Source organism: Aspergillus neoniger, assembly GCF_003184625.1.
Source record: "Aspergillus neoniger CBS 115656 unplaced genomic scaffold BO87scaffold_20, whole genome shotgun sequence".
Classification (NCBI taxonomy): Eukaryota; Fungi; Ascomycota; class Eurotiomycetes; order Eurotiales; family Aspergillaceae; genus Aspergillus; species Aspergillus neoniger.
In genome coordinates this window covers 399,966-424,929 of record NW_020291148.1, presented here as the reverse complement: position 1 = coordinate 424,929, position 24,964 = coordinate 399,966, and the positions used below count along the sequence as shown (strand labels likewise).

The window sequence follows — 24,964 nt, the reverse complement described above, 5'->3', positions numbered from 1 at the left end:
ACATGAACTGAGATTTCATGTAGAACTTCTTCTTGGCAAGTGGGCAGGAAGAATTCAAAGCATGAAGATGGGTGGCATGGGGCACGAATTAGCAGTGGAGAATCAACTTCCAGCGGCGCAGTAGGCGGTTGGAGAAGTGGATAGTAGCCTATCCAGTCGGCCGCGGAAAAACCTATTAGGTTGTCGACGTGGTAAGCCTTCTTTACGTAGTCTAATGCATAGTTGGAGTTATTGTGGTCCATTGCGGCGCCGAGATGGTCCCGAGAAGAGCACATCCACTCTCCGTAAGATTCGAGACTCCTCCGTGGACCGTGTCATCCATCGGAAGGTCTTTCTGAATGACAGCAGGATGCAGTGGGTACGGAATGATGTGCTAGGTCAGTCGCACCTACCGGAGAACTCCCGTCACTCAGGGACCATTTTGACTACCCGGTCAACTCAGTGCGTAGTCCGCGAAAGAAGAACTGTAATTGACAGCAACCGCATGGTCCAGATAATGCACATTGCGGGAATTGTGCAACGAAACCAGTGCAGGTGTAAAGACCGTACTTAAGTATACTCTGCAGGCCAGTCGAGGACGCAACTAACCAAATCCTCGGAACTCGACAGGACTATGTAAGGGGAGAAAGATCTTCCCACCTGAAGGACAACCCGTTTAGGGAGTTGGACTGGGGAGCAGTGTGGTCGATCGGTCTGATCATAGCCAAACAAAGATGGCCACCAGCACAGTGAGGTCATATTCCGCCGTGGAGCGCGGGGAAAGCAGTCCCTCCAGTAGAGATAGAGACAGAGGAGCAAGAAGATGGATTCAGGAGACGGACGGAAGTGCCAAGCTTGCATGTTAGTAGTAGTTATGGTTAGTTGACCAGATGCCTCGAAAGTTCGATTGAGGAAGCAACGGCCGGAAGGACCGCGTCATTCAGCAACGCGTTTAACTGATTATGATTTGCTCCGAGCAATAGTGAAAGGCAAAACAGAATATCCCAGGGCTCGGACAAAGGTGCTTTTGTGAGAGCAGTGGAGAATCCAAGGTCTGGCTCAGCGATGGGTGGACTGGAAGAGAATATTAATATCTGGGAGGAGACAGTGCATAGTGAAGGGGATTGGCTCATGGTCCAACCCCTGGTGGGAAGCTAACCCCAAGACGGGCCATACTAATCTGCGGCGGATAATGTTAGATTTGAAGGTCGTTGGCTCTCTGTCACGTTCTCGTAACGGAGATGTTGGAATCATAGTTAAGCCACAATCAAATGTGGGTATCAGAATTACCCATGATTACCAATGGGTTCTCCGTGCCGTGGCACTTCCCCTTTTCGCTCCTCTCGGACGGCGTTCGCCTGTCTTTGTCGTGTCTGGGCGATGATCGAACAGGTTGACGTCCGCATTGTACTGTAAGTAGTAAGTAGTTGTAGTTAGTAGTTAGTACGTTACTGCGTAGTGCCCAGTGCCGTGCTCCTCCCCCCCTCCTCTCCCTTCTACCCGGGCCTTCTCCCTAACATTCTGGAATGAGTAAGTACAGTCAGGAAGTAGTAACTGGTATTTTTTCTTTTACCCTGGACCACGCACCCCCTTCTTCCCCAAAAACCTATCCGATCCAATCTTCTTTTGTTTTATCTTTCCCACCCCTCTCTCCCCAACTTTTTCTTCCTTTCCCCTGGAAACTATATCTATCTATCCCATCTCCTCCTCTCCCGCTCTCCGGGCTCCTCCGCAACTGCCCGCCTCCCAAAGCGGTGAAATCATTTGGGCATTTCCGAGGCTGTGACTGGCCAACCACAGCGTGCGATCACGACATTTCTCCATTCTATCAGATCATCCACTAGCCTTGCCCGGGCATGAGACGATCACCACAACTGCGTGGTCCTTCATGCTTATTCCCCGGCCTGACGCTCGTTTTTCTCATCTTTTCGCCCTGGTGATACATGGTCCTGCTTGCTGGTCGTTTCCTCCTTCTGCAACTAACTCTACTTACCTGAAATCCCACCCCTCTCTTTAATCTGGCCACGCTTGGTCTCGATCCACATCGCAACCTGACTAGCTTTCCCGGTCGCCCCCTTCTACCCTCCCTCCCAGTCATCCCTCCCGGCCCATTGTCCCATTACTGCTCGTGCTTCTCTGCGTACGTGGCTAGCCGTCCCGGGCCATACCATAGCGAGCGATGGAGTGAATGCAGAACAGATATCTTTGCTACAAGTCACCCAATCTGCATCCTGTGAAATATTCCTGCCAACCTGTATTATCTCCGAACCTTACTTTTCCACTCGCAGACACACACTCACACACACCCCTTCCCCTCCTTTTTATTTTTATTTTCTTAGACACGCTGATCTGGGGTTTGACATTGGCTTGTCAATTCTGTACCATTCTGTTGTCATCTAAACCACTTCTGGATCCTGCCTGTCCGGGACGCAGCCACCAAGCAATTTGGGAGGCAGGCGGTTACGAAAAAGAAAAATACCCAAAAACGAACCTAATTTAGAGGGCAAGGGCCGGAATCCCTCTAAATACCTCCTCCACTGCCAATATGTCAGATGAGCACCTCGCTCGTCAGACAGCCTCGAGCTTCGATAGGCTTGAAAACTTCAACTTTCTTCTCTCTCGACACGATCCTAACTTGGCCAAGAGTCGTCACTATTCCTTTGACGCAGATTCTGCCGGCCTGGCTGCCTTCTCGAATCTGAACATGGATTACGATCAGACTGAGGGGATGGGCGGTCTCTCCGTCAGTTCGTATGATAGCATTGAGGACGAACGCAGTCCGATCGATGTGCGCGGATATCCGTATCATGGTAAGTCTCCCAAGATCTATGACTCTCATCATTGCATCGTTTGCGCAATTTTCGTGCTTTGTGGTTCGCTTTAATTTCGCTAGCCCTACGGCATTGGATGGCTTTGTTATGCTGGAAAGTTGCTGTGGAAGCGCATGTAACCGCAGATGCCTTGTCCCTGTTGCTTGTGACCAGATTGTCTTGAACATGATCCTCCCTGCGTCCTTTAATTCTGGCTGCCTGAGAATGGCCACATTGAATACCCTCTGTAACCACTTTTCCCCCTTTACTTTTTCGGGGGAGTTCTCTGGATTCTGTTTAATTTTCGCTGCATTGCGAAAATTCTGCAGCTCCGGGACACCTTACCCACCTTGGTTCTATTTCTATGCTTTTCGCTCGTCTTTGGTGTCTTTAGCTTGAGGTTTTGGTGGGTTGCCATCCCCATGTCTGGATGAGCGCTCTATTTGAGCACGCAATCGTTCACACCAATGACAACGTCGGGAACCCTGTCGTTAACGGACCCTTATGCCGAGCTTACCTCTTCTTGATCATCCAAGGCCCCCTTCAAGTGCTCCATGTTCCCCCTGCTTCTGTTTCCGATCTTGAACATTGTCCCCCTTCTTGCTGTCTCCATATCACTTCTTGGCTTTGGGTGTTACCACCCCACGCTACCTACTACCAAGGGACAAGTGTATTGACTCCTCTATACAGACCAAATGCTGTCCTACTCAGCTCATCCCATCTATCCACCTATTTCATATGGTCCTCCCGATGACCTGGGGCACGGTGCGGGTGCTATGACACCCTCCGATGTCTCCTCTTCCATCTCACCTCCAAACGGCCACATCAACCACAGCAAGTACAGCACGCAGATTCCTGGCGATCACCTTGCTTCCGCCCTTGGCCAGGAGGAGGGCGTCCGCCGTGCTGCCGAAGAAGACCGGCGACGCCGCAATACGGCTGCCAGCGCCCGGTTTCGCATGAAGAAGAAACAGCGCGAACAGGCCCTCGAACGCACCGTGCGCGAAACCACCGAAAAGAATGCAACTCTCGAGGCGCGTGTAGCGCAGCTCGAAATGGAGAACCGCTGGCTAAAGAACCTCTTGACCGAAAAGCACGAAGCCAGCTCGACTCGCATGGCTCCTCCCCCAACTGACAGCACAGCCTTGGCCTCCCAAGGTACCAATGCTACTGGCCCCGGGCAAAAACATATTCAGCCAAAAAAGAAGGGCGTCGGGACCGACAACTGAAGTCAAAGAAAAGAAGTTGTATCCTTGATTCCTTTCTTTTTTTGAGCTTCTTTTTGCCTTGCTTCATCGTCCTCAATCATTTCGATATTTACATAGTACCTGCGTGGATCTCCCTGGGTCTTCTTTTGTATGGGCTTACTCACAGACTGAGTGGCCCGTCGCATCTGTTTTCGTTTCCCTCTTTTAGGCTGGTTATCCATCCTACGATGGAGTCAGATGACGATGTAATGACTTGTTTCCTATGTTCTTCTATCTCCTGTTTGTGTGCGCGAAGGTGAGGGTTTGTGGGTCGTCTTCAGCCTGGTTCGGTTATTTCTCAAGGGCCATGGACATGGTTTCACTTATGGTTGTTGTTGTGAGCTTTCAGCGGGCCGTGGGTCAGGGATAGAGTCCTCTGAACCCCTTATACATACATACGTGCCCCCGCAATCGGAGTACTGGGAAGGGTTGCTTGTTCATCTCTTGTGTTTTCTGTTGGTGTTGGTGTTGTTGTTGCTGTTAAACGCATTGACCAGCCCACGTGCAACTGAGTGGTCTCGCAGACTCGACTCTTGTACACGGTGTTTCAGACTCATACTATCATCTATCATCTATCTACTACATGCCGAATGGGTTTCAGCCGAGCCCAAGTGCCAGAATGAACTGCACGGCTTATTTCTACAGACCAGCGAGTTATCAGAGAAGCCGTAGACGAGATAAACTGTCTTTGACTGATGGTATTCAGCCATAGTCCCTAAGCATGTAGTCCTAGTAAGTAATCTCTATAAGGCAACAAAGACAAGGGTCACATGGTTGCTGCGCCCAATACCACCCACCAATCCGGGGAATCCGGCCGCTTGGTGGCACCCCCCTCCCTCCCTCCCGGCCGCCCCGACCGCCCCGACCGCCACTTCTTCCGCCCGTGACATCACCCCCTAATTTACTGCCTAAGGAAGCAAACTAGAAAACTAAGTACGTACAGGCAGCTATCCAAGCCCGGCTGATCTTTACTCCGTGATGATTCCAACATCAACAAAGTATCTTGATTGTGCATACATACTATAGTCCTATGCTGCTGCTGCTGCTGCTATCTCAGATCCAGATCCTATATATTGTAAGTGTCTTATCCTTAGGAAACTATGTACTACATACAGTAAGACCCGATCGATCGATCTGAGAAGGTACTAAGGTCACTTCAGTAAATAAAGAATTGATTTGAGGAATGACGTGATATGGAGAGATGGTCGCGATTTTGTTTTACTAAATTAAATTGTATTGGACGTGGGGGTGTCTTTTGTATTTCAACGTATTTCTTTTGGTTCGTAAGTTGCTTTTTGGCTCGTTTTTGGGGGGTAGTGTGGTGTGCTTGGTTTGTAGGCTGTAATTATGATTGATGACTACTGCTGCTGCTGCTGCTGCTGCTGCTGCTTAAGTTGACCTGGGATTACGTGCTTCTAAGTAGACACAGGCTTACCTGGGACTGCACTTCTCCGTAGGAGTCGTTTAATAGAATATAATAAGTATAGGCCATTGCACAGCTCATTAACAAGTTCATTAAGTACCTACTACTCCTATCCCAAAACATAGAGATTCAAACCACGAGCACAAGACGAACTCAAGGATTGCACCAACTATAAATACTCTGTCTTTCTCCTCTCTCTCTGCTCCATCCTCCTCGCAGGTGGTATAGTAATACATTAATCAGTTCGACAGTAGAGTAAGTTCCCCTTGGACCCGGTCATGTCTCTTTGGATCGCGAATATTCCCACCACTTGTGTCGGACTTCATTTCCTTCATCAATAGGGGAATAATCTCGATGACTAGTGTCGGGACATGCGTCGTCAGGGAGTAAATTAATCGTAAGGTAACGGAAAACTCGTTAGGGGTAAAGAAACACAAAAGGCATCAAGGAAGAACGACAAAATCATATCGAGCGGGAATCTCAAACCGCAAATATAGAGACAAAGATGAGAGTATTGATCAGTACTTTGGCGGTCTCAATGATCGTATATGATCCACCAAGGTAAGCTGATCTTCACCACTTTCTCATCTTATTTAAACAGACACCGTGACGGGCTCCCGCTCCTCTTCTCGACCCCGCGACTCTCCATCCACAGTGCTGGCCACTTCCTCACCATCCTCTACCTCGTGCTGGTAGGTCGCATGCTGATCCGCGGGCACCCAAGAGTCACGGCCCATGGGCTGGTCCTGGCCGGAAAGATCGACGCCTTCACGGCCCTTGAGGGTCTCACGGTGACGCTGAGACAGGGTGCGCGAGCGCTGGGAGAGAGCAGGCTTGACCGACGCCTTGGAGGTGACCCAGTTGGCGAGGGCTTCCTCACAGTCCTGGATGATGGCCTTGCTGGCGTCATATCCATCATAAGCATGGCGAGTCTCGCCTGGAGTAACCGGCGTGTCATCGACCAGGTCCAAGAGGTGCTTGCCGTAACCAGCGATGAGGGCCACCTTCTCGCAATGCTCCCTGAGTGCGTCGAACTGGTACTGGAAGGCTGCCTTGAGCTTCTCACGGGTGATGTTGGAGAGCTGGGCTTCAGCCACGAGGGATTCGGCCTCGGCACGGACAAGCTCTTGCTCCAGAACGACGATGCGGGGAGAGTTGGGGTCCTTGTACTTGAGCTTGGCAATCTCATCGGTGATCTTCTGCTTGCCTAGAAGCGTATGCATGTTAGTGTTAAAATTCGGTAATAGGACGGAAACCACATACGATCGCGACTGGGCTGAACCGAAGCCTCAATGTTGCGGATGCTCTTGATGGTGACACGGTACTGGTCATAGCGGTCGACGAAGAGGTCTTCCAGTTCACCAATCTCGTAGAGCAAGACTCCCAGCTTGTCAGTGACGTCGGAAACATCTTCGTCGCAGTTTTCACCCCAGATGGAGAGTTGTTGCTGCCAGCACCCATGATTAGTCCTCGTGTGTCCCAAGAAGTCGAATCGCTAGACATACAGCAGTTTCCATACGCTCCCTAGAAACCATCTCCATGCTGCGCATGACGTTCTTTTCCATCTTCACCAACTGGGAAAGCTTCCTGGCAAGGTCGGGCCCGAAGGCGCCAGCCGTGTTCTTGCGCAAGGCATGGCCTGAATTGACATTGTCAGTATAATCATCATACAAGGCTCAGCTTGTTCTCAGCAGATAGTGGTTGCCTAGCCCCCCTAGCATAGGGAGTGACCAGAGCCATTGATCTCCACCCAGAACAAAGATCCAACATTTTTGGGGATCACTCACCAAAACCACCCTTTCCAAAGATTCTGTTTGTCTTGGTGGAAGACAATGGCGGAGGAGGGTTCTCAATCTGCGAGGCCGTCGGCAGGCGCGACTGGCGCATAGAATAGGTGCGATGCATGGCGAATTGTCCGAGTGCGAAAGGCTAGACACGAGGGATGAAACGAAGGAATAGAGAAGAAAGCCACCAAGGTTGGCTGCAAATCGGACGAGGCGGTATCTTTCAAGAGATTCTTTGCGCAGGAGTGACGTGTGTCAGGAGGGCGCGACGGGATGCGACGGAAGAGGGATCAAGGCGAGAGGGGTGGGCAATGCAACGGGTCCGAGATCGAGACACGAGATGGTCCAAAGTGGGAAAGGTGGGTGAGTGGTGATGATGGTAAGGAACCACGCTTGAGAGTCGATGAGCAGATGGATCAATGACACTTGCGAAATTCCTTCACTTGAGCCGGGGAGGGGGGGGGGAAGAAGTGGGCTTTTGGGTGCTTTTTCCCCTTTGAAGGCTGGGGGAAGAGTGGAGCGAGTTGGGCTGGAAATTGAAATGAACTGCTTGTGGTTGCAACTCTAGAGTCTCGTTCGTGACGTCGAGACTAGACCAGCACTAAACCCGATTGAGAGGCTCCAGTATTACAAGGTGAAAATCAGGCAGTAATCTTGGTTGATCACGAGCAACGCAAGGCGATTGGCAAATTGTCTCTTTGCAATTAACTTCAATCCAGAGGAACCAGAGGAACAACCTATTAGAAAATTAAGGGGATTCGCAGGGGAACTGGGATCATCTCTCACTGCAAGCTTCATATATACCCATTCTTTTTTTTTTTTTTTTTTTGGCTGGTTTCCCCGGAACCCGCGACGTCATCACGACCCAAAGAATCCGCTCAAAAATAACTGATGTCATCGATTTCTGGTCCCTCGATCAGTCCAACAGATGAAGCGAAAGTTTGACCAACTCGTCAATGTCATACAGAGTTTGAGCTATTCTCATATGGTGATGGTGTCTGTTTTGTGGCTTGCTAGCTGGGGGTTTCGTTTGTCTCATGCCCACAATGATCTAAATTTATTGATTTCTTCTTCTCATTCTAGGTAGATGTCCTCTACAGAACCGCTCCGATGGCTGGCTCGAGCAATTCCACCAGAAACCCCCCTTTTCGAAACCACACGATCGAGATAATCAGGGCGATAGTCCAGACCGCTGCGGGACTATAATTTAGTCTCATATAAACGTACAGATAGTAGGTCCAGATAGTGCCCATCGCCTAGGTGATCGCCGTCTCCGCATTCGGATCGCCCAGGACCAGAACTCCTGGAACTCGGGTCCAGCGGCACTTGCTTAGTGATTCTGCAACATCATGACGAACGGTGGGGGGCCCTTGTTCATCTCCCGTCAACACATGATGTTATGCAGAGTTTTCGTCCTTTTACCTATGGCTAACAAGCTCTTGTGACACAGGCACTTATACCCCTTTCAGATGAGATTCGGCAGTAGCTTACGCCAGGTTTTGTACTTTTTTTGACGCTCCGGGTCACTCAAGTCATATCGTCACCAGGAGTTACACCCTCGATAACTCTGCCCCACAGGTCCTCAGTCAACACGGCTTCCCAATGGGGGTGACGAGTTAAGTCTCAAGCTAATCTTCTCAAGCTTGAATATAAGCCTGTGGAGTCCATCTGCTGTCTCAGCATGGACCGCATTCTGTTAAGCTGGTCTTGTTAGCGCTTCCTACCCACCCGGTGCAGCAGCTACCTGTACACTGTACAAATTTTCACCCTTTGCACGGCTACTACTGCCCTTGTTCTCCGTTCAATATGTTTTTACCCACACTTCACAATGAGCCCTCCCCTTACGCGTCTTAATCTTATCTTGTGTAGTATGTTGCCGTTATTGTGTGTCATGAAGAATTCTCGTAATAGTCGGCTGAAGCATTGCGGCTTCGTCCTATTACTTAGCCAACTTTTCGACACACACACACAGTAATTTGCAGCTACACAGAGTAGAAGCAACAAAGTAGAAGCAACAATATGCATCCGAAGAGTGACAAGTGATCTCAATCACGTGAACCATGATTTGCATACACTGTAGTATTGACAAGGGATGATTATATGATCATCTTTCGCACTCAATTCCCAATAGGGGCCATACAAGTATCTACCATAGACAGGGTTCCTCGTTGATGAACTATGGCTTATCTGCAGCGATATAATCACTAGCAAATGCAAACCCCTCAGATTCTGGCAGGCTGTGTCACGTGCCACACCACATCCCACCATCCCATTACATAAGCATATTCACAGTGGATGGAAATTCTGGAATTTTGAACGATGATCGCCATGCGGGGGAAGCCACCATTTGTAGATAATGTGCCTCGAAGAATGCATCCCTCCGTTGAGGTCAGTGGTAGTCTTACATATCAATCACACTCAACATCGCTGACCGTCTCCAGCACATTGACACTTGCGTCCCCGTAACGGCGCTCAAAGCGCTGGAGTTGAGGGATGTCAAGCTTCTACTCCAAGCCCAAGGCACTTATATCAGACTCATTGATGAAGTGACTGGGAATCTGCTCGCAGAGCTGAAGGCCTTCAAGCGAAATCATGTGCACGGGTTCGTTGCTCTCAGCCAACAAGAGCAAGTTGCCGGGCCCTCACATGCCCGGTTCGTTGCCTGGGGAGGACAGTCCGTGAGAGCTTTTGACTTGTTTCTCTCTGTTCAGGAGCCCAGTGCAAGACTCGTGGCTGCAAGCGCTGAATATCAGGGACCGGATTGGATTCTGGCTGGTTGTGCGTCCAGCCAGGAGGAGTCCACGACTGCATATGTGTTGACGGCCCACAATGCCGTTCTTGGTCTGCATATAGTAGATGGAGACGGGTCAAAACATGAAAAGGCTGTTCACATAAAGCCACTTGTTACTGGTGTTAACACGATCTTGTACTCTGCAGATATCGTCGCCCTCTCGGACTCTCACATCCTGATTGCCGCAGGGACTGTTTTCGGAGAGATCATCGTTTGGTCTTCCTATCTGAATGAGTCTGGAGGAGCAGTCGGTTCGATTCATCACTTTTTTACCGGCCATGAAGGGTCAATCTTCGGGGTCCGGATATCTCCTTCTATTGCTTCCTTGCGCGGCGACCAGAGCGGACGACTGCTGGCTAGTTGTAGTGACGATAGAACGATCAGAATCTGGGACATTTCTGACTGCGAGCGTACGTCTCGCCACGATGCGCCGGCGTACTCGACCGATGGATTTGAGCTCCGGAGCACTGGCTTCGGTGCTGTAGCTTACGACAATGAGGTCGGTTCCGAGAAAACTATAGCCAGTGCTTTTGGGCACCTGGCTCGGATCTGGGGCGTCAACTTCCTTCCCGTGGGAGAGGGTTTGGGCAAAATGAACCTCATATCCCGTGGCGAAGATGCGACGTGCATACTATGGGATCTCACATGGGACCCGTCGTCACAGACGCCCCAGTTCAAGCTGACTGAGGGCATATCCATCCGCAAACACACGGGCAAGCACGTCTGGTCCTTGGAGGTGCGCAGCACCGATAGTGAGGCGATAATCTATACCGGCGGTGCTGATGGAGCAGTGAAGAACTTTACAATTAAGGCAGACGAGAAGGGATCTCTCGTTTTGCCCAATCTACACGACCGCATTACGATGACAGTTGATACTCAAAATCCGGAACCCCACGTTGAGACATCCATCAAAGGCTTTGATTTTGTCTCACAGAACGAATTCATTGCTGTGACTGCCCGTGGCGAGGCTCAGGTCGGTCATATCTATGCCCAAGACTTGTCTAAACAACATATCTTCAAAGAAACATTATTCGTCGAAGATGACCTGCGATCCTACTCCGTTGTTGGCAGCCTACCACATGAAGGTATTGCCCTTGTGGGTAACGCAAGAGGTTCTATTCGGCTTTACAATCATAATGTCAAGTCCTTCACAAGACTTGTCGACGTCGGTCAAAGACCTCTGATTTTGATTCCCCTCGACTATAACCAGGTTTCAGAATCAGAAGCAAACCTGGTGTTCACTGTGTCTTATCCAAACTCCGAGACAGCAGAGCTTTTTATGGTATCGTTGTCAGGTGATGAACCGTCTGTGGATAGAATAACTATCAATCTCCCGTACGGCTTTGGTATGGCATCTGCATCCTTGGTATGTGGTAAGCAGTACCTGGCCCTCGGTTCCCTCACTGGCAATTTCGCTCTGTATAAGGTGGCCAATACCGAGAGTATCGAACCCGTCATGCCCCCGAGCAAGCTACACGGTCGTGAAGGACTCAGCTACATCACGTCATTCTCTTCGCTATACGGTGAGGAAGAACAGCTGCATCCGTACTTCTTGACCTGTGGTCGGAGTGGGACTTACGGCGTGCACAAGCTGGTTATCTCAAAAGGCCCGGAGCCTTCAATTTCTCTTCAAACCCTGCATCTGGCCTCACTGGCTTTCAACTGTGAGATCCAAGGAGCCTATATCGACAAGGTATCTCAAGATCTCATGATCTACGGATTTCAGCCCATGGACTTTGTGCTTTGGAACGAATCCGCGCAGACAGAAGTTGCTAGGCACAAGTGTAATGGCGGCCGGCGCGCCTGGGCTTTCCAGCCTAACAACACAAAAGCTTGGGCTGGGTCGCTCCTATGGATTCAATCCGGCTTTAGTGGCATGGAGATACATCCGGACGCCAGTCGGACCTTGCGTTCTGGCAGCCACGGAAGAGAGGTGAAAGCCATGTCTGCGACTCAGCAGGGTGGACTGGGCCCGTTGTTCGCGACGGGATCGGAAGATACAAATGTGCGTATCTTTACACCTCGCGATCTGCAGTCTGAGAACCGCTGGGGCGCGTTCAAATGTTTACGGCTCCTGCGAGAGCACCACACGGGTCTTCAGAATGTGGGGTGGTCCACTGACGGACGCTTCCTATTTACGAGCGGTGGTTACGAGCAGTTCTTCGTTTGGCGGACACACTTGATTCCTCGGTTTGGACTTGGAACGACATTGGATGGAGAATGTCCCAAGAGCGATCCCAACTCGGATCTTCGGACGACGAGCTTCGACGTACTGGAGGTGGAAGATGAGCAGGCAGAGGGTTCGTTCCTAATCTGTCTGACCTATTCCAACTCCACCATCAAGGTAAGCAGTTCATACAATCTTCTTGGGCCATGCTAACTGTGCAGATCTTCCATTACACCTCATCGGCCGAAGGAGGCAGCTTTACCCTCTTAGCGAATGGCACCTACATGAGCAATTGCCTGACGCAAGCAAACTTCATGCTCAAGGGCTCATCACTGAGCCTAATCACAGCTTCCACAGACGGCTACTTTACACTCTGGGACCTGACTTCCGTCCTGGAACCTTTCTACACGATAACATCACCTCTGCGTATGAAGCAGACCATTCAAGGAGCATCCATCACCCCAGCAACAATCTCATGCGAAAACCGCTACCAGATCCACTGGAACAGCATCAAGAGCCTGGAACTGGCCGATCTATCAAACACCCTGTCCTTGATCGTCGCAGCCGGCGACGACAACTCGATGACCGTCACTCTTCTAGACACAAGCATCGAGAACAGCGCGGCCACATGCACCATCGCAGTCCCCGACGCCCACGCAGCCTGCATAACGACGACGAAGATTCTCACGCAGCACGTGAACCCAAGCGACGGAACTGCTCGATTCGCCGTCGCATCGTCCGGCAATGACCACCAAGTCAAGATCTGGTGGATCGACATTGACACGAAGATGAGCGGGGCGGACCGGATCCAGATCAGCAAGGCAGCGGAGCGGTACAGTTCTGTGGCGGACATTTCGTCGTTGGACATCCTCCACGATGCGTCGGGAAGTAAGCTGGTGGTGTGTGGTACTGGCATGGAGATGTTGCGTCTGCAGTTGTAGTACCTACTTTAGATGATTTGCACATACTATACCAATAAACATAGAGCCATAGAATAGAGTGTACCGCGGATTACGCTATTACCCGGGGGACTAAGCAAGCCACCCCGTAGCCAAAACGGCATAGTCTGCTCGATCAATGCTTGATTCCTACCTTGGCGATGTTCTTCTCCCTCCGATTTGCTATCTGCAGGATGCAAGTATGCATGCATTGCTCGATTGCTACCCCGCAACACCAGGGTTCAGGACGGGGAATTCTCTTTCCATAAACCGCATTAAGGTCTGATCGCAGTCGGCTAAATGATTCCACAGGATCCAAATTCCAGTTGCAATTGGGTCTAGAATGGGCGTGATACATACCCCTCTTTTAGTAGTGATACTATATAATAGTATCCAGAAGATCAGCACAGCTTGAAGCTTCACATTCTACATAGCCAAATTCTTCATCAAACCTACAATCCATACTGCAACCGCAGCAGTAGTCCAACATGAAACTCCCACCCTCCTGGCTCCTCGCCAGCGGCATCACCTTCACCATGACCGCTATCCCCACAGCCACAGCCAGACCATGGACCCAAGTACCACGACCAAGAGCAGAAAACACCACCACTAATCCCACCTACTTCTTCACTTTGTACCTCCCCCTCCCCACCACCCTCACCCCTAACCACACCATCACCACCACCACTAAACAATCAATATAGCGGAGACTCCTACTCCCAAACCGGCTTCAGCGCCTCCGGCACCCAACCCTCCGCCTCCAACCCCATGGGCAACCCAGATCTAGGCAAGCACCCATTCCCATACCCATACCCATACCCCTCCCATAACACAAACCCCTAATAATGATAATGGGTCAGGAATCGGCACCACAACCAACGGCCCCAACTGGATCGGCTACCTAACCACAACCGAAAACGCCTCCTTAGTCCTCAATTACAACTTCGCCGCAGGGGGCGCCACAATCGACAATGCCCTAGTCCCCGCATACCCCGGTGACCTGGCATCGCAGTTCCGGCTGTTTGAAGATGTGTATGCCGAGAAGCCGGAGACGGCGCCTTGGGATGCTAAGGATGCGGTGTTTGGGGTGTGGATTGGGATTAATGAGTACCTTCCTCTTCCCATTCAGCTTATTCTTTTTGTGTATTATTTAGGGGGTTGGGGGGTGAAAGCTAATGGGTATCGGGGAATAATAGTATCGGAAACGCATTCTACTCCACCGACGCAGCGACATACACACCCAAGCTCATATCCCGACTAGAAAGTCTCGTGGAGGAGGTATACAAGAACGGGGGCAGGAAGTTCCTGTTTCTGAATGTCCCGCCGACGAGTCGCAGTCCGTTGATTTTGGATCAGGGTGAGGAGGTCGTCAAGCAGCATGCGGAGTATTTGGCGGTTTTTAATGAGAATTTGAAGGGGATGGTGGAGAGGTTTAATAAGGAGAAGGGGGATGTAAGTTTCCCTTTTTCTTGATGTGTAGGGGTTGGAAGGAGAGCTGACTAGTGGTTCGTTGGGGCAGGTAACTACCGTCCTCTATGACTCGTGGTCATTCATGACGAAAATCCTGGATGATCCGACGGCGTATGGATTCCCCAATGCCACGTGCATCGATGATGATGGGACGTCGTGTATCTGGTGGAATAATTATCATCCCGGAATGAAGTATCATCTTTTGCAGGCGGAGGATATGAAGGGGGAGATGGGGGTGTTGGGGGCTTGGTAGTGTTATTTTTATAGTATGTTATTTGTTGGATAGTACTGCTGCTATACTACTATGTTTGAGATGATATATATACATACTAGTGGTTTGATATGGAACTTCTAATTACTGTTGTAAATGCTCAGCTTTGTTCATTGGCTCATTGTTGATATGTAGTATAGACTGCACCGGTTATATATCTTTAGAGAAACTGCCCTACGGTATTCTGGCTGAATGCATTGCCAGTGATAAAATGTCACTGACATGAAAGCTCCACTTATGCATTACTCCGCGGTCTTATATGTTGATCCTTCTTCTCCCGTCACGGACCTCGTTTCCGTATCAGTTTCATGACCCTGACCCTGCCAAGGCGGATCATTGACCGAGCGTAGTCCCTGCTTCGACTTTATCCGCCCTATAGGCATTGATGATATCTGCAGGTGTGAAGATCTGCAACATTTCCTGTTTGAATATCCGTTTGTCTCTACATTCGGACGTTTCAACTTGAATAACGATGGATGGGGAGATGTTGCCGAGAAGGGTGCATTCTGCTTTTCTCCGTGCTGGATTGGGATAGTTAGGATGAGAGGAGGATATAAAGGTAGGACATTCTCATCTCCTTGGACACTAACTGTAGACTGTCAATCGAGCAGTCATCATGAAGTTTCAGAGCACTCTGCTTCTTGCCGCCGCGGCTGGTTCCGCGTTGGCTGTGCCTCATGGTCCTGGACATAAGAAGAGGGCGTCTGTGTTTGAATGTAAGATCTCCTTGCCTTGCTGTCGCTAAGCTGACGGCATAGGGTTCGGATCGAATGAGTCTGGTGCTGAGTTTGGGACCAATATTCCTGGGGTCTGGGTATGTATCATCGCCAAAGTATAGGCGTATGCTGATGTCGCAGGGAACCGACTACATCTTCCCCGACCCCTCGGCCATCTCTACGTTGATTGACAAGGGGATGAACTTCTTCCGCGTCCAGTTCATGATGGAGAGGTTGCTGCCCGACTCAATGACTGGCTCATATGATGAGGAGTATCTGGCCAACTTGACGACAGTAAGATGACTCCAGCCTGTGTTGAGTGGTGCTGACGAGATAGGTGATAAAAGCGGTAACGGACGGAGGCGCTCATGCCCTTGTTGACCCTCATAACTATGGCAGATAGTAAGTACGCAATCCCAGTAGATAATACTGGCTAACAAAACAGCAACGGCGAGATCATCTCCAGCACGTCTGATTTCCAGACCTTCTGGGAGAATCTGGCCGGCCAGTACAAAGATAACGACCTGGTCATGTTTGACACTAGTAAGTACCCACAACCCCATCAAGGATCATGCTGACAAGGCAGACAACGAATATCACGACATGGATCAGGATCTCGTGCTGAACCTCAACCAAGCAGCCATTAATGGCATCCGCGCCGCAGGTGCGACCAGCCAGTACATCTTCGTCGAAGGCAACTCCTGGACCGGCGCCTGGACGTGGGTCGACGTCAACGACAACATGAAAAACTTGACCGACCCCGAAGACAAGATCGTCTATGAAATGCACCAGTACCTAGACTCCGACGGTTCCGGCACCTCGGAGACCTGTGTGTCCGAGACCATCGGAAAAGAGCGGGTCACTGAAGCTACACAGTGGCTGAAGGACAACAAGAAGGTCGGCTTCATAGGCGAATATGCCGGGGGTTCCAATGATGTATGTCGGAGTGCCGTGTCGGGGATGCTGGAGTACATGGCGAATAACACCGACGTATGGAAGGGTGCGTCGTGGTGGGCAGCCGGGCCATGGTAGGGAGACTACATTTTCAGCCTGGAGCCCCCAGATGGAACTGCGTACACGGGTATGCTGGATATCCTGGAGGCATATCTTTGAGGTCTGGGTGGGTCGCAGATGCGGTGCATCGGAGAACTATACGGAGTATCTTGTCCGAGTGGGCGGTGGTGGTACAGAGAGGAGTACTAGTATACATTAGTGGCAGCGCACTGACTGACGTCACAAAGCATTCCGTTTTGGACGCTCCAACATTGTGCATTCTGTTGAGTGTTACCTGTAGGCACTAGGCAGTGAGGCACGCCTGTCGCTGAAATAGTGCACGTTGTACTCCATAACGAGTAGTCGGTGGATTCTTATCAACGATCATCGAGTATAGCTCAACAAATTGCGTAGGAAGTAATGATCTGACGACCCACTGGTCGTAGGGTATACATAGTTCTCCTCATCAGCCTTATCGGATAAATCATGTTCGTGGATGAACACCGCGATGTTGTTGAATGCACGAGAAAGCAACGAGTGCAGGTATGGCAGTGATGGGATGGTCGAGGCCGAAGGAGGAACCATGGATGAGAGACGGGCCCGCCAAGACGCTCAACGTAAGCCCGGGTTGATAGTCTGGTCGATCGGAGAGGGTCAATCCCGGCATTTTTCCCGTCTGCCGCGACGGTTGAGAATTGAAACAGCAGATTTGCTTCTTTTGATAGGTGGTCATGAAGTCATAACTCGACTAGTCGTGGTTGATTACGCCAGTTGCCTTGCTAAGAATACTCCGTGGTGATGATCCATCAATCACTGTTGAGATGACTTCTTGGGCACTTCATCGGACGTCCCTGAGGCAGTACCATGGGACAGACAGCAGGGAAGATGTCGATGCAGAAGAAACTTCCGAGAATGTCATGCATACCAATAAAAGCATCCAACATTGACCGCGTATTGCCAAGCTCAGAATGATGAAGCCTAGTCAGTGGAGGTTCCGTGGTTGGTGGGCTGAGGGTGAGACACGCTCATCCAGAAATCCAGGCTCACAGGAAATCTTGGGATTGGGATGGTTAAAGCAGATTCCCGATGATGACGATCGCTACTTCACTGTCCGGTGCCTCTTTGGTCCACCGTGTATCAGATAGGTTGGTTGTGGTGATACGATCCAACTGGACCCGATCGACCTAGATTGCGCAGGACTACTCAGTTAATAGCCAGAATTCCCGTGTGTGTATAAAATTGATGAAATGGAATACATCAACTGACTTGATAAAATATTAGGAAACAAGGTTAATACCAGGGCAATAATAATAATAATAATAATGAGGAAGAAGACGCGTATTACCCCAGCCACTTTCTGACGTGGCGGTAGGGCTGGTGAGTCTCCGCCACGAGGGTCAGTCTTCTCAATGCGGATTAGTCCCTTGCAGTGTGTTCTGTGCAATGTCAACAGAAATATTGCTTGCTATGAAAATATCTGCTCACTACCAGAACCCTTTAACCAAAAGGCTCCACTATCAACCGTGCTGGATCCCGCGTTTGGGTTGCGGTGGAAACTCACTCGAATTTATTATAGAAACAAGCGTGGCGTAGTCCATCATCTGCCCTCCGTGATTGGCCCGCTGATCAACCAAACTCTCTCCATCTGACTGCGCCTCCCCAATAAACTAAATTCAAAGCAGTAAATAACAAGTAAATTTGTGTTGATCCCCCAGCATCCTCTTTTATAAAATCATCCTCTCCCAGCCTTCTTCTCATCTTTTCATCTCACACATTTTTCATCACCACCCATCACCCTGATACACTCACGTTCAGTGTCCTGCTTCTGATCTATTTAACCACCTGTTCGGACCTGTAATCAACTCTAAACCCCAACCCCCCCCCCGGCGAGATAAGCAAGGGAAAACAACCACAGCATACATACATCCCCACGTCATCCTCCACATCAACCGTCACCATGGGTAAAGGCGGTCGCATTGTCTGCATCTTCACTCCATATGTCCTCACCATCGCCTCCTTAATATGTATCATCATGGTGGGCCTGGGCTGCACAAAATCCAGCTCCAGCACGCTAAATGATCTCTACTTCTTCAGAGTACGTCTTGCTTACCTTTCATGCATCCCCCACCCAAATGTCCGATCGTACTGACTCCGCTCCAGGCCAACCTCAAGAACATTACCTCCGAAGCCTCTTCCACCGCATCAACAGTATCCTCCGTCGTGAGTGACCTGACCGGTGTTTCGGATGGCGATCTCTCCGCTGCGCTCGAGGAAATCGAGGAACAATACAACATCGAGGACTTCTATGCCATTGGTCTCTGGGGCTACTGTGAAGGAAACATCACCTCCAACAACAGCTACCAAACCAGCAACTGCTCCAAGCCCGAGGCCGAGTTCTGGTTCAACCCTATGGAGGTCTGGAACCTGGAAGAGACCGGTCTGGAGAATGCCCTTCCCAGCAACGTCAAGAGCGCCCTGAACACCTACAAGGCCGTTTCTAAGTGGATGTTCATCGCCTACGTCATCGCCTTCGCTCTCACCATCGTCGAGCTGATCGTCGGTGTCTTTGCGATCTGCAGTCGCTGGGGTAGCTGCGTGACCAGCTTGGTGTCTGCTGTCGCTTTCCTCTTCACCGCTGCCGCTTCCGTCACTTCCACCGCCATGTTCGCCGTCCTCAAGGGCGTCTTCAAGTCCGATCTCGAGCAATACGGCATCAAGGGTCAAATGGGCAAGAACATCTACGTCGCCACCTGGCTCGCGGTCGCCTTCTCTCTCGGAGCCACTCTCTTCTGGATCATCAGCTCCTGCTGCTGCTCCGGTCGCTCCCCTTACAACCACCGCAACCGCAATCGCGCTGTCATGGCCGAAAAGACTCCCTACACCTACGAGGCTCTGGGCCCTCACGGCCAGACCCAGCCGATCCCTTACAACAACACCTCTTACCCTCCCCCGCCTCCGATCCACAACAACCAGACCACGGGTCGCACGAACGCCTATGAACCCTTCCGTCATGCTTAAATGATGGTCTACCACCAACATCAATCACAAAAAAACTTCCTGAATACAAAAGGAAGGAATTCAACATTTGTTCATACTGGCGTTCTGGTTTGGGTTAGCTCGGTCATGACAACAACAACCTGATGATGACATTTTTTTATATTTGTGTATTTTGTTTCCAGCCAAGAAAAGGCAGGAAAGCTAGTGTGCATACCCGTGATACCCCGAGTATGGAGGGTTTGGAACTTGGATTATAGAGCCCTTGGTCCGGTCTGATTCATTCAGTGCTGGGACTCTTGGCATGATGAATTAATGCTAGTTGCATCCATCTATTGTATATGAATTGAAAATATCTACCTTTATACATTTTTACTATTTTGCCTGGTAAATAGCCCATTGGTAATAACTTTGTGAAGTGATAGACATAAGTTTTACATTATTGCCTGCGTGATTGATACTGTTCATTCATGGTGGAGCCGATCAAGGTATAATCAATCGATACCTGATTTAGTAAGGGGAAGAAGGGAGAAGGGAAAGATGCAAGTCGCTGTCTGGAGAAATAAGATGCTTACCTAGTACGTCAACAATGCATTTGTCATTTGGTTCAGCTGAACAATGCTTCCTATTTGGGAAGTGGACAATGGCCCATACTTACTGACCATCTCTTGCTGTATAGCGGCTCTTCCTCGTTTAAAATACTATTTGTCATCGATTTGAGGAGCCAGAATACTGGCATTCTGAATAGTTCACTACTTTTATCTACTGACAGGGTAATAGAATATTGGCTTAAGTATCATAATACACCTGAACCACACTCATATCTCTCATCAACAAAATCTTAAATTAGAAGACGAAATATAGTAGCGACCTTAATAATAGTAATACAAACAAAGAAGGTAAAATAACCATCTTAAAAGTACAGCTGAAAAAAGGGTATACGAAGAATAACATCCCAGAAGATAAATGAATTAAAAACATGAACAGGGGATAGAATAGCTCTCATCGACGATACCCGGGACGCTGGATCACTCCCTTCTCGTCAACTGGCAGGTATGCGCCGCCTCGTCGGTTACGTTCAGAAAGAACGGCCTGGTCCGCTCGTGCCCATTGCTTGAAGGGCGTGTTGGGGTCGTCGGACCAGACAGGGCCTTTGGGACGGATGTGTCGAAGGGACACGAACCAATTCTCGTTGATACTTTCCGTGTCGGATTCGGGTTCGAGGTCTGAAAGCTGCTGCTGCTGCGCGAGCTGGGCGGCATCTTGGGTCTCTGCGCCGAGCTCAATGCTGGCTGTTTCGTGCGTCTCGTCAATCATTTCGTCGTCTTCGTCTTCGTCTTTGTCTTCCTCGTCTGAATGGTCGGATCCGGAATCTGCGTCACTATCTGGGGGTAGGGTTGGTTTTGCTACTGGGTCCATTTCGTCCATTTCGTCGTCTTCATCGTGGCTGGACTCGCTCACCATGTCGGATTCGGTTGAACCTTGTGGAGAATGGGGGACTGAGTGGTGCTCTAGTTCCAACTCATCGTCCTGCTCTGTATCTGCTGGGTTTGCCATTGCAGCTTCGCTCTCGGGTATACTGGAGTCCAAGTCCGGTTTGGGTTGTTCGTCCATGATATAATCTCCACTCTCTGGGACGCTAGAGTCCAAGTTATCTTCCTGGGAGGATTCGCGCGCAGCTGAGGGTATATCCGCGCAATCGACGGCATTCTCCACGGCACTGGACTCTGGCTGTCCCGGCTCTGCCAGCTCTTCAGCAATGGCTGTTCCCTCGCGAGTGTTGACCTGGCTTCGTGTCTCCTTTTCGTCCAAAGTAGACTTCAAGTACTGTTCTAATTGCGCAGACGGGGTGTCTTCATTCACAAACGGGTCTTGAACGTCGTAATAAGTTTCGCCTGCAGGCACGGAAGACTTCAAGGGTTGATCGTCCACCGTCGGGCCATCCCGCTCGTGCCTAGTCTCATTGACTGGAATACCTGATTCCGAACCCCGTTCCGAGTCTGTCTCCATAGCCTCTTCGTCCAATACTGGGAGGTCTGGTGCATTTGTGTCGCGCCTGACCTTTGTCTGAGGTGTGGGAGACGACATAACACATGACATATAGTCCATATCCGTATCGGACTGGGTTCCCTGAGTCTCAGGACCAAAGGAATGGGCGTGGAAATTAGTGAATCGCTCGACAAGACTCCCCGTAAAAGAAGCGTTTGCTTCTCGAGATGCGATATCGGTATCGGGTGCCCCGGCTTGATCAGCGGGAACATACTGGGCCGCATTTGATTCAATCCCATGAGTGGTAATGCTCCGTTTCTTGTATGAAGGCCTAGAGTAGGACGACGGAAAGAACTCTTCATATACCAACGACTTGGTACCCGCGGAGAGACTCTCTTCAATATAGCGTGGATAATCCTCGAGGTGCTTGATTATGAAGTCATCCCATAAGAAAGACCGCTGCAAGTGTCCCTTGGAGCGGACAGCGTGGAGTTTCGAACAAAGCTCGGTAAAGTGAGCGAAGTCCCCTGAATAGTTCGGATAATCACGCCGAAACTTTTCATACACCCTTTGCGCCTCCTCCAACTTTTGGGTGGAGTGGTTGATGTAGCTTCGGCGACGAACAACTATGTTCAACGCTGGTTCCTCAGCTGGCTGTTGATGAGACTCCATCTTAGGCCGTTTTGCAGGAGACTCTTGCTCTTGTTCGACCTCCGACACACGACGTTTTGGGCGCGACATTGTGGGCTGATCAATGCCCGCTACAACTGCCCCGATCTCCGAAGGTACTGACGAAGGCATTTCTCGGTATGAGGAAAATGGATCTGACTTTTGTGAGTTGTGCATCTGGCCATTGGTCGACACACTGCGCGGTTGAACTCCTGAAGCAGATGAATTGAGCCCCATGTCCGACGTCGTATACAGCGTTGTGTCTTTATGCATACTGCCGTTGCTCACTTGTGTGCCAAGTATATCGGAGTCCTTAGTAGCGGTGGCGCCATCTTGACGATCCTGGGATGAAGTCCCTTTGGATCCACTACTGGCATACGTGTTCAGGATCCGTGACTGAGATGACGATTTCGCTGCGTCAGATGAAAGCTGCCCATCGTGACGAGTGTGCAATCCAGCGTCAATTTTAGCAAAGTCTCCAGATCGACGGCTAACATTGTTGTCTGGCGTGTCCACAACCTGCACATGTTCGCGAATGCGAGGCCCAGGAAGTGATGAGCCAGAGCTTGTAACCTCCTGTTCTGATTGACTAGTAAGTTGCACTTGTTGCACATCACCAAGCGGGCACGGAACGGACGTGTCCATCATCGAGTCTTCGCTTTCAGCATCGGACATATCCTGAAGATCTTGAATGTTGTTTGTATCTTTCATCTGAGTCGCCTCACGGCCAACAAGCTGACCATCCCCGTCGGGGCCGAGATCAATAGGGCCCTCCTTAGTCTTGAACATCGGTTGTGGTATGATTTGATTGTCACGAGCAGACTCCAAGCTACCTCGCGGCGGCGGTTCGGATGTCTCGTTTTTCGACTCTCCTCCCTTCCTAAAGGTACGAACACGCACTGGACTGCTATCTGCAGGCAATATTTGACGTGAACGTGACTCCTGCTCTGGAGAACTTGACCATTGTGACGTCAAAGGCTCGCCCTCTGATTCCGAGTCGGTCTGAGGTGTAGGGCTGGGCCGGCTAGGAAGAAGCTGGCGAGATTCAGTCTCCATATCCACAGACATCTCCTCTCGAGCCATGCGACTCCTTCGGAGTGCCGCTTTGTTCCATTGATCAAGGAGTCTGGGCGGCACATGCCCTTGAGGCGTGCTTTCTCCTGGAGATGGTGGTATCCAACGGCGCCTATGTTGTTCCAGCAGTTCAGCTTGCTCTTTTGGGATTTCTATGTCTCTCCGTCGAATCTTTGTCATTCCATGCCAAGGATCGGTATGCCTGGGATACGGTCTCTCCGGTTTCATAGATTGCGGAGAACGTTTAATAGGACTTCCCTGAATCGTAATGGATGCTGACCCATTCTCTGTAACAGCATCATTTGAATCTTTTGCATATTCTTCGCCTGGTGGATCACAGGGTGGCTGGCTGACTCTCTGGGTCACCGACTCACTTGGCAGTCGAATGAGGGTATCAGGTTTCCCTGTCCCCGTGGCATTCTCAAGCCTCGTGGGGCTGATAGCCGATGAACTTGGCCGGACAGTCATGGAGTTGGGGGAAGGTTTGGTAGCCTCGGCGCTGTTCTGTCTACTCCGAAGTTGTTCTCCAGCCTTTGTCTTTTGTCTGTGCACATGGTTACTACTTGATTCGGGAACATTCGGCGCTCCGGCACGCATTTCTGCATTCCCCAATAAACTATTTGTCATATGAGAACAGCTAACAGACGAGGTACGAGCCGCTGGACTCTTGAAAGCGGACATTGGGGGTAGTTGGGACATGAGAATGTCTTGCGAAGCAGATATCCGAGTGTCTTGGTAAGCCTGTGTTCCAAAAGTATCATCAAATGGCTCCGCATGTGCCACATCTTGCGCCTCAGGGCCTCTAAGACCGTGAACGACATGTTGCATCAATTTCTTGACGGAAGGATTCTTATTGACGAACTTGCCCTGCGGGGCTGATTTGATTTTGCCGCGGCCCCAGTCGATATCGAAACGTTGAACATATAGATGAACCTTCGGCTCAACTATCCTATACTCCAGGACTATCTGAAAGTCCAACAACTGGATATAGTAACCCCGAGCCAGGTCCGCGCCCAATGGATGTTCCGGTGCTGTTTTCCCGTATACCCGTAATGCCTCGTGTGTAAGAATAGCCTCGATCTGGGATTTGGAATCGGTCAAGATTATTTTGGGTACATCCTCTTGCTCCCTCCACTAGTCGGAAAATATAGTCAGTACAATAGTCCTCATAGCCGCAGGAGGTTGATCAAACTTACACCTTGGATCAAAGCCGAGTGCTGAACATGGGTAGAAAAACGAAGGTTACTACCATCATCTTCGTACTTAGTACTACTAGCTGAACCTTGACTATAAGATGCGAGACATCTCTCAATGACGGGTGCAATCCAGATCTCGGCGGAGGCCATCGTGAGGATCTAGAAGCAGGCAAAGGCGAGCGAGCTTTTTGGTATAGGGCCACATAGTCTGGTGATAGATTTCAGCAGATGAAGATTTGAATAGTGTACGTATACGGATCCGCGTTGGTTTTCATTCCATCTGCAGGAGCAGAACTGTATAGTGGGTAGCAGTACTCATGATCTTATCGCTTCGATCATTTGAGTCTGGCTCCTAGCGCAAGCTGCGCAGCTCATTAATTTGTTCCTGGCGGACGCGACCTCGTCGGCAACCGACGCGCCTGACCGCCCTCACTGTGGCGCTTCAATACACTA

General features: G+C 50.3%; 8 protein-coding genes across 8 annotated transcripts; 5 read left to right on the top strand and 3 right to left on the bottom strand.

Moving 5' to 3' along the window:
- Positions 1-2,174: 2,174 nt before the first annotated feature.
- BO87DRAFT_86906 (bZIP transcription factor) lies at positions 2,175-4,311 on the top strand. The gene is made up of 2 exons (XM_025629640.1): positions 2,175-2,789; positions 3,480-4,311. Exons 1-2 carry the CDS (start codon positions 2,525-2,527, stop codon positions 4,016-4,018), a joined length of 804 nt encoding a protein of 267 aa, XP_025478809.1. The 5' UTR covers positions 2,175-2,524; the 3' UTR covers positions 4,019-4,311.
- Positions 4,312-5,820: 1,509 nt separating this feature from the next.
- On the bottom strand, positions 5,821-7,532 carry BO87DRAFT_86869 (Eisosome component PIL1/LSP1 family protein). The gene is made up of 4 exons (XM_025629639.1): positions 7,247-7,532; positions 6,965-7,098; positions 6,723-6,906; positions 5,821-6,666 (listed from the first exon to the last, which is right to left on the bottom strand). The coding sequence occupies exons 1-4, from the start codon at positions 7,362-7,364 to the stop codon at positions 6,053-6,055; spliced, it is 1,050 nt and encodes a 349-aa protein (XP_025478808.1). The 5' UTR covers positions 7,365-7,532; the 3' UTR covers positions 5,821-6,052.
- Positions 7,533-8,320: 788 nt separating this feature from the next.
- On the bottom strand, positions 8,321-8,978 carry BO87DRAFT_377488 (uncharacterized protein). Its single transcript, XM_025623568.1, has 2 exons — positions 8,694-8,978; positions 8,321-8,602 (listed from the first exon to the last, which is right to left on the bottom strand). The coding sequence occupies exon 2, from the start codon at positions 8,494-8,496 to the stop codon at positions 8,338-8,340; it is 159 nt and encodes a 52-aa protein (XP_025478807.1). The 5' UTR covers positions 8,497-8,602; positions 8,694-8,978; the 3' UTR covers positions 8,321-8,337.
- Positions 8,979-9,583: 605 nt separating this feature from the next.
- On the top strand, positions 9,584-13,185 carry BO87DRAFT_377487 (tRNA (34-2'-O)-methyltransferase regulator RTT10). Its single transcript, XM_025623567.1, has 3 exons — positions 9,584-9,631; positions 9,685-12,378; positions 12,423-13,185. Exons 1-3 carry the CDS (start codon positions 9,614-9,616, stop codon positions 13,140-13,142), a joined length of 3,432 nt encoding a protein of 1,143 aa, XP_025478806.1. The 5' UTR covers positions 9,584-9,613; the 3' UTR covers positions 13,143-13,185.
- A 490-nt stretch (positions 13,186-13,675) lies between these two features.
- On the top strand, positions 13,676-14,862 carry BO87DRAFT_397866 (putative cellulose-binding GDSL lipase/acylhydrolase; the record flags this gene model as incomplete). The annotated part of the gene is made up of 5 exons (XM_025625340.1): positions 13,676-13,773; positions 13,844-13,926; positions 14,000-14,246; positions 14,336-14,591; positions 14,659-14,862. 5 exons carry the CDS (start codon positions 13,676-13,678, stop codon positions 14,860-14,862), a joined length of 888 nt encoding a protein of 295 aa, XP_025478805.1.
- A 634-nt stretch (positions 14,863-15,496) lies between these two features.
- Positions 15,497-16,977, top strand: BO87DRAFT_438881 (glycoside hydrolase family 5 protein; the record flags this gene model as incomplete). The annotated part of the gene is made up of 7 exons (XM_025627906.1): positions 15,497-15,596; positions 15,639-15,694; positions 15,738-15,890; positions 15,934-15,998; positions 16,042-16,139; positions 16,183-16,596; positions 16,633-16,977. 7 exons carry the CDS (start codon positions 15,497-15,499, stop codon positions 16,707-16,709), a joined length of 963 nt encoding a protein of 320 aa, XP_025478804.1. The 3' UTR covers positions 16,710-16,977.
- Positions 16,978-18,379: 1,402 nt separating this feature from the next.
- BO87DRAFT_377484 (SUR7/PalI family protein) lies at positions 18,380-19,958 on the top strand. Its single transcript, XM_025623566.1, has 2 exons — positions 18,380-18,690; positions 18,756-19,958. The coding sequence occupies exons 1-2, from the start codon at positions 18,547-18,549 to the stop codon at positions 19,605-19,607; spliced, it is 996 nt and encodes a 331-aa protein (XP_025478803.1). The 5' UTR covers positions 18,380-18,546; the 3' UTR covers positions 19,608-19,958.
- Positions 19,959-20,503: 545 nt separating this feature from the next.
- On the bottom strand, positions 20,504-24,861 carry BO87DRAFT_377483 (uncharacterized protein). The gene is made up of 2 exons (XM_025623565.1): positions 24,512-24,861; positions 20,504-24,449 (listed from the first exon to the last, which is right to left on the bottom strand). Exons 1-2 carry the CDS (start codon positions 24,659-24,661, stop codon positions 20,586-20,588), a joined length of 4,014 nt encoding a protein of 1,337 aa, XP_025478802.1. The 5' UTR covers positions 24,662-24,861; the 3' UTR covers positions 20,504-20,585.
- Positions 24,862-24,964: the final 103 nt, after the last annotated feature.